The sequence below is a fragment of the Apaloderma vittatum genome, unplaced genomic scaffold (genome assembly GCF_000703405.1).
Source record: "Apaloderma vittatum isolate BGI_N311 unplaced genomic scaffold, ASM70340v1 scaffold14937, whole genome shotgun sequence".
Classification (NCBI taxonomy): Eukaryota; Metazoa; Chordata; class Aves; order Trogoniformes; family Trogonidae; genus Apaloderma; species Apaloderma vittatum.
The window spans coordinates 47514-54307 of NW_009725860.1; the positions used below are offsets into that span (position 1 = coordinate 47514).

The 6794-nt window shown below is 42.7% G+C and overlaps 1 protein-coding gene across 1 annotated transcript in view; it reads left to right on the forward strand.

Annotated features, from left to right (window-relative positions):
• The window catches only part of LOC104276674 (protein FAM160A1-like), a 38237-nt gene that overhangs the window by 30894 nt on the left and 549 nt on the right, over positions 1-6794 (forward strand). The window contains 2 exon segments of the mRNA XM_009873082.1: positions 2555-2733; positions 3019-3157. Of these exon segments, the coding sequence (XP_009871384.1) occupies positions 2555-2733; positions 3019-3157 (318 nt within the window).

Consider the following 6794-nt stretch of genomic DNA (forward strand, 5'->3'; position numbering starts at 1 on the left):
CCAGAAGCTAATCATATCCAAACCTTTCTGTTTCCCATCGTCTGCTGTCCATTGTAGCTCAAAAATGTTGTCCCTGTCTCTCATTCTTCATGTAGTTTTTTATCCAAAAATCCACACCAAAACCACAGCTCACCTCCAACTCCACAAATACAAGACGACCAAAGAAAACAAAGAAAAAAAACCCCAAAACAAACACAAAAAGCTTTGCTGTTTGCCTCCAGTCCACAACATGTTTTACTCCTAGGCTGTTTACCTGGCTTTAGTGGAGATCTTAGTGACTGCAAGTAAGGAGGTGCTCATAACACCACCTCAGAAATCATGAGATTGCAGCATCTTTCAAATATAAGATATGTAATTTGGAATGCTGTGTAATGTTTGTAGATGTGTGATAAGGATTTTTGGTTGCTTTCTCTCTTTTGAGATGCCATCACTGGAGTGGAGCTTCTCTGTGCAGAATCAAATAACCAGACAGAGGTTCCCACACCCAGCGAGTGTCAGCAGGGCAACGATGCTCTCTTCAAGACCTATGGATCTATGAAGAAAATGTCTTGGTGGTCTCTTATGTCCAATTGAAAACATTAAGTGCTATCATCCATAACTTTCCCTGAGCAACAAAGAATGTGCTGTTCAGGAACAGGAATTTATATTTGCCACCCCCCTCCCCATTAGCGCTTGATTCACAGCCCTGTAGAGATGCACAGTCAGGAAAGGAGTAGTTTTTTTGTCTTCTCACTTGTTTACTCTGCTTCTTACAGGGCTTGCAAACTCTGCTTACTTCCTCTGATTATCATTCCAAAAATTTCTAGGGGGAAAAAGTCACTGGCCCACTGAGAATTTTTTTTTATATGTCTTGGTAACCTCTCTTGCAGTGGTGTATGGCACTTGTTAGAAGTACCTTGCTTCAGCTCTGCCTCTTCAGCTTTGATGTCTGACCTAGAGGAGAAAAAAAGTGATGCATATCAACTCCTCCTCCTGCCATCCTTTTTGAGTAGAGCTCCCACTGCACTGTGGTCCTCAGGAGCTCTGTGAGAACATCTCCATGAATATGAGAGGGGAAGCAGTAGGTTATGTGGGGACAGGAGAAACCGTATCTCAACTGAAGTTTTGGGTGCTGAGGCAGGGGAAGGAATTCCTGCAGGACGTGAAAACAGCCTTCGCTCTGATGGCTGATGCGGTCATTGAAAGGTAGCAGCGGCGTAAAGCCTCATCCACACTGGCCCTCCAACCTCCCTCTGGTGAGCGGAGCGGTGCCGGCACTAGCCCCCCTGACAGACGGGTCTCGAGGGAGTGCTGGCTCCATTCTTGTGGTCATTATTAAACATGATAGACTTCAGCCCTCAGCAGAGCTCCGTTAGGTGAAGTGGGAACACAGGCGCTTCTGATTTTATCCTTGCTGCTGCGCTGGCCCGGAATCGCTTTAGCCTCTGCCGTAGATCACAGCAGGAGTATTAAACTGGGCTGAAGTACGCCCAGGTCACTCCAATGGCAGCTGTTGTGGGCTGAGGGGAGCTGGAATAGAGTCAGATTGTGGCCACCAGCGTGGCCCTAGGAATGCCCCTAGAGCGTGCCGGGGGCTGGGGTGGGATATTCACACTTAGCAGCGCTGTAACTGCACCACCAAGGGATTCTTCTGCGTGGTTTCCTTAGCTTTTACACAGCTAGAAGAAGAGTGGGCTGGGTGTGAGACAAGGGACGTTTCCAAGACTTGACTTGTGGTGAGGTCGCTTGGACGGACCGCCTCAAGCATCTGGCCAGCTGTGTCGTCTTAATGATGTCTAGTGTTTGGTTAAAGTCATGCTCGGCCTTGCAGAGCTTGAGCAGTAAGAGTTTATGTGCTTTCATGGTAAGTGTTTGGTGGTTATCCTGCAGAACGAATACACAAGCTAAAGCTATTATTTATTGGTGACATTTATATGATAAAGCCTACATCTACCAGTAATTTTGCTTATAAATCTATTTTAATGTCTTCCCTGCTTTGTGGGACTGTTTGTTGTACTGAAGATTCCTTTTCTTGCGATGTGAACTATCACAGATCTTGATTTTTGTTTAGAGTGACATTTTCATATTTTCTTTAGAACATGGCAGCTTTTTTGATAAGACAAGAAAGCTAGCTGTAATTTGCTTTGCCCAGTCTTTTATGTAGAAATAAGGGTACAAAACAAGGGTAAAAAGGGCAGGTTGTTGTTGTTTGCATTGAAGCTAGTGGTACGTTCCGATTAACTTCCAAGAGTAGAACAGCAGACCGTAACGTACTAGGCTAAATCCTTATTGGCATGTGTAAAGTAGAATAGCGAGGCGTGTTAAATATGCCATTAATGTAAATTGATTGGCTAGCTAGCGTAAGTGCTTCTCCTCACAAAAGCTTTTAACACCTCTGTTAAGTCTCATTTTGTCTGTTCAGATACAGTTTGGGTTTTCTCCCTGCTGTGGGAGCACGTGGGAGGTCTAATTTGGTTGGTTATGATGTTCAAAATCCACTTTAATTGCCTGTTTCCTGGATCTGACGATTTTCCTCCTATGAAAACAAAAGCACTGGTTCCTTCTTTTCTTGCAGGACCGTTCATCAGCGTAGTGTTATCGAAGCTGGAGAACATGCTGGAGAATTCTTTGCACGTAAATTTGCTGCTTATCGGGATTATTACTCAGCTGGCAAGTTACCCACAGCCTCTTCTTCGCTCCTTTCTCCTCAACGCCAACATGGTGTTTCAGCCTAGCGTGCGCTCACTTTATCAGGTATTTGACCACAGCGTTAGTTGTGCCTATTGGATCAGTGTATTTGGTGTCTCGTTAAGCCTTAGTTAGCTCTTTCCAGTTCCACCTGTTGCTTTTCCATCTGTGTGAGAGCCCCTCGTCTTGTTTCGATGTTTTAATTACGTTTGTGCAAAGAACTGGAAATTCTGTGTGATCGTAACTTTTGCCGTAATTATTTTAATGCAGCTAGAGAAAGCCTGAGTATTCAGTCTGTGCCTGCCTTGGGAGCAAGGAAGGAAGAAGTAATTGTTCCTGTTGTTTTGGCAGGTGCTGGCATCTGTGAAGAATAAAATTGAACATTTTGCTTCCATCGAAAAAGACTTCCCAGGTCTTCTCCTGGAGGCCCAGCAGTACTTGCTTTTTCGCGTGGACATGTCAGATGCCGCGGAAGAATTGTTAACTAAAGGTAAGTGTTAACCATGCTTGGAGGAGTGCCGGGTGGAGTGACTCACCGGTTACCTCTCTCCTTTCCTACAAGATGATTAAAAGTAGTTGTGGTGTGTTGCAAATATCATTAACCAGATGTATGCATCTGACTTTAGGTTGGTGTGCTCAGTAGACGACAGTATATGGGCCTATTTGGATATTCTTTGCTCTTCAGTGGCTTTTCTTTGCTACAGAAAATGTCTGTTTAAAGCAGTAAGAAAATCAGCTCTTTGCTCGCTGTCAGTTTGACTGTAAACAAACTTGCTTTCAAGGCATGAGGTGAGATGGCATATGTGCATGATTCTATTTTATTTTTAGCCTGACCTTCAGCCAGTCATTGGTTCTTCTTTGATAAATGTTAGGGAGGACAGAAGTCCAGAATGAATTGGTTTCTGCAACAATCGAATACAGCTTCGTATATCGTTTGGGCTACTACTGAAGGAGATAGATATTAGGCAGGAAACTTTGTGCTTTCTCGAATGAAAACCAAAACACACACACTCTTCAAGAGCAGGGGGAAGTTAAACAGGTATTGTCCCAGCAAGCCAGCCTTCCAGCAACTTCAGTAATTTCTGCTGCTTCTCAAGCACAGTCCGTGCTACCCCTGCCTTGACAGTTGCCAGTGTTTACACAGCCATAGGGGAAGACTAGTCAAAATGGGCAAAATTAAGAATCTTCTGCTCTAACTAAGAACCTTGCAGATGCAGTCAGGCAACTGGTAGAGTTGGAGCCCTCTCCTGAGGATGTGCTTGTTCTGAGCTCGTTGCTGAGCTGGTAATGTTGGGTGCAGGTTTTCCTTAAAAGTCAACTTTCCCATGTGGTGGGTACATGTCAAATTTGGTGAAAGCAGCGACCACAGTGGTCAAGAGCTGACTCAGCTACAAGGTTCAAGAAGCTGCATTTATGAGTGTGTGCTTACTCCTTATTGGGAGTCACCAATAATCACTCACTCTGCCTGTACCTCTGCTGAGGGTATTTTCTTGGATTTCCAGCGGTGTGGAAAGCGGTATTTTTTTATGTGCCATTTTAACTGTGTTTTCATTTTTCAAGGCTCTGAATAATAATTTGCCTAGCTTCTAATCAGCATGGTGTGTGTGTCTAAAGCTTGCAGTACATCTAGCCTGAAAAATTGTGGTCTTGGCTAAGGCTGCTTCTCCGAGAATTGCTCTGTGGAAGGTGCCTGCTGTAAAGGAGCTGTGCGTTGCAAATCTCAGTGGCCTTTTAGGCTCTGCCTTCTGGTGCCATAGATTAGAAAGCCTTACAAATGAGATGTTGCTGTAGCTAGTGCATGGGAGGTGAGGCAACATTTAGAGGCCCTTTCGTTCAGGTGCTGGCAATAAGAACTTTTATATCATGCATTCCCAAAGGCACTTATTTATACTTGCTATTTTACACCAGTTTTCTTCTGCGGGCCTCAAGTTTTGCCAGGTTGACTCATGCTGGTCATTATTTAGGCATTTGAAACAATGCTGCTTAGTCACCCTATTGGTACATTTTCTTCTGTGCTGTGGCAACTCCAGTAAAGGAGGCACCTCCTGACAAATAGATGGAGAGTACATAAATGTCTGGATAACTGCAGACTGTAATTCCTGGGACAAGCTGGCTCAGTAGTCCATCAACCCGTGGTAGTTCATTGTATTGATTAAGAAGTGCAAGACAGGAACTGCTACACTTAATGGTAAATGAAAAATAAAAATAAAAATTGGGATCTCTTGTAGAATTTCTTTGCATTAGCTTGAATGCCACCTTTGAGCATCATGTAAATAAGCTGTTCTCTGCATGGGTTTTTTTCTGAATTCAAGTGGTGAATAACCCCAAAGTTTTCTCTATACATCTAAGCATAACTGGCCTCCTACAGAATTCACACCTGAAAAACTGAAGCCAGGCTTAGTGGGGAATGCAAATGTAAACTGGAATATTCCAGAGCCTTTGCTTTCTCTTGACAGTCAGTGATGGTCTCTGGAAGCGTTCGAGCAGAAGTGCGAAATTTGTATTTTTCTGCTTGCAGTAGTACATGGTTTCCTGACACAGTACTTTGGGTTCTAGTTAGACGTGTGGACATGTCAGGATGTAGATCCCAAGTGAAATGCTGCCCTTCTTTCAGGGCACTGGTAACAATCCCTTCCCAGTACGCATTCTCTTAGTTTCTCAAGCCTATGATTCAGTTTGCATCCTGACCCTGGAAAGAAGTGGACAGCCCTGGTCAAAGTTTAAAAAAAAAATCAAATCTCTTGTCCCTAGACCAGCTTTCTGTGTTTTTCTCTCTTTTTTTAATTTTCTTTCTTTCTTTTGTTTTGTTTTCCCATTAGCAGTTAAATCTAAATCAAAATAATTCTTAGGGAAATTAAAAATTTCAATGCTTTTTGAAGGAAAGAGTTTTAAAAAAATCAAGAAAAACTTTGACAGTATACTGGCATTCTTGTTATATTGGCTAAACTGTTTTAAAAAATTAAAATATTAGTTATGAAACATTCTGATGTTAGAAAATCTTTTAAAAAGATAATCTTCAAGGGAAGCTCATAACTTCATCTTTTCATTGTAATTCATAATTTAAGTTGGTTTTCCTCTCACAGTCAGTATTTTCCACAGTTCTGAAATTCCTGAACTCTGTCTCTAGTAGATAGAAATTTGTAGAATAACAATATGAATGATTGATAAGCCTGGAGTTGGAAAGGGTTTTTGAAACTCAAGAAAAGCACAGCTCTGCTAAGATGATTAAGATGAAGCGTACAGAAATTCCACTGTGTACAGAAATTCCACAGAACTACAGGAGAGGCCCAGCGGCGCGGAGCTGTGGCAGAGGGATCGCTCTGCTGCCTCAGGCGAGGCGAGCTACTGGGTTTCCAAAAAATGATGATGTAACCTGAAACTGAGTTGTTTTAACATAAACTGTATGCACTGTAAGGGAAACCTGTTCTTAGTGCTGCATTTTTTGAATATGTCTTTTTTTCTTGCTCATTATTTACTTAGAAGCAGATTTCTCATGAGCTGTGTAAGTTAGACAGGATTTTACCTCTGGCCTCAGTGACATCTTGTGGCAGCGAATTCTGCAGGTTAATTTTTCTTTGTAAGGCATTTATTTCCATAAGCGTTAAGTTTCGTCACCTTTTTAGTTTCACTAAATTAATTATCATCTAATTAAAGGTCAGTTCTGCTTCAGGTTGAAGCAAAGAGCACCTGATTGAAATTTAAGTGCCGCTGTCACTGTAATTCCACGCGCTCTGATGCTTCAGCCCTGATCCTCCGAACTGGGGCAGCGGGGATCAGGTAGCAGAGCACACGGTGCTTCTCGCTTGCTCTTACCTTAACATTTAGTTGCTTTACAGAGTTAAAGGTAAGTGTAGTTAGTGGGGCCTAGAAAAAATCTCATTTTCCAACATTTTTCCCTTTAGTGCCTAGCTCGCTTCAAACTCCCATGGCCATGTGATAGTCTCAGCCTCAAACCCGATGATTCATTGGGAGAGAGTAGAGAAAGAGAGAGAGAAGTAAAGTCCAAACAATATTTAGATCTTGTGGGAGGGCTCGAGCACAGTATCATTTAAATTGAGACAGCCCCGCTGTGTCTAGATGGGTAGATATTATCTGCTGTTTCATAAGGTAAGTCCATACGACTCTTT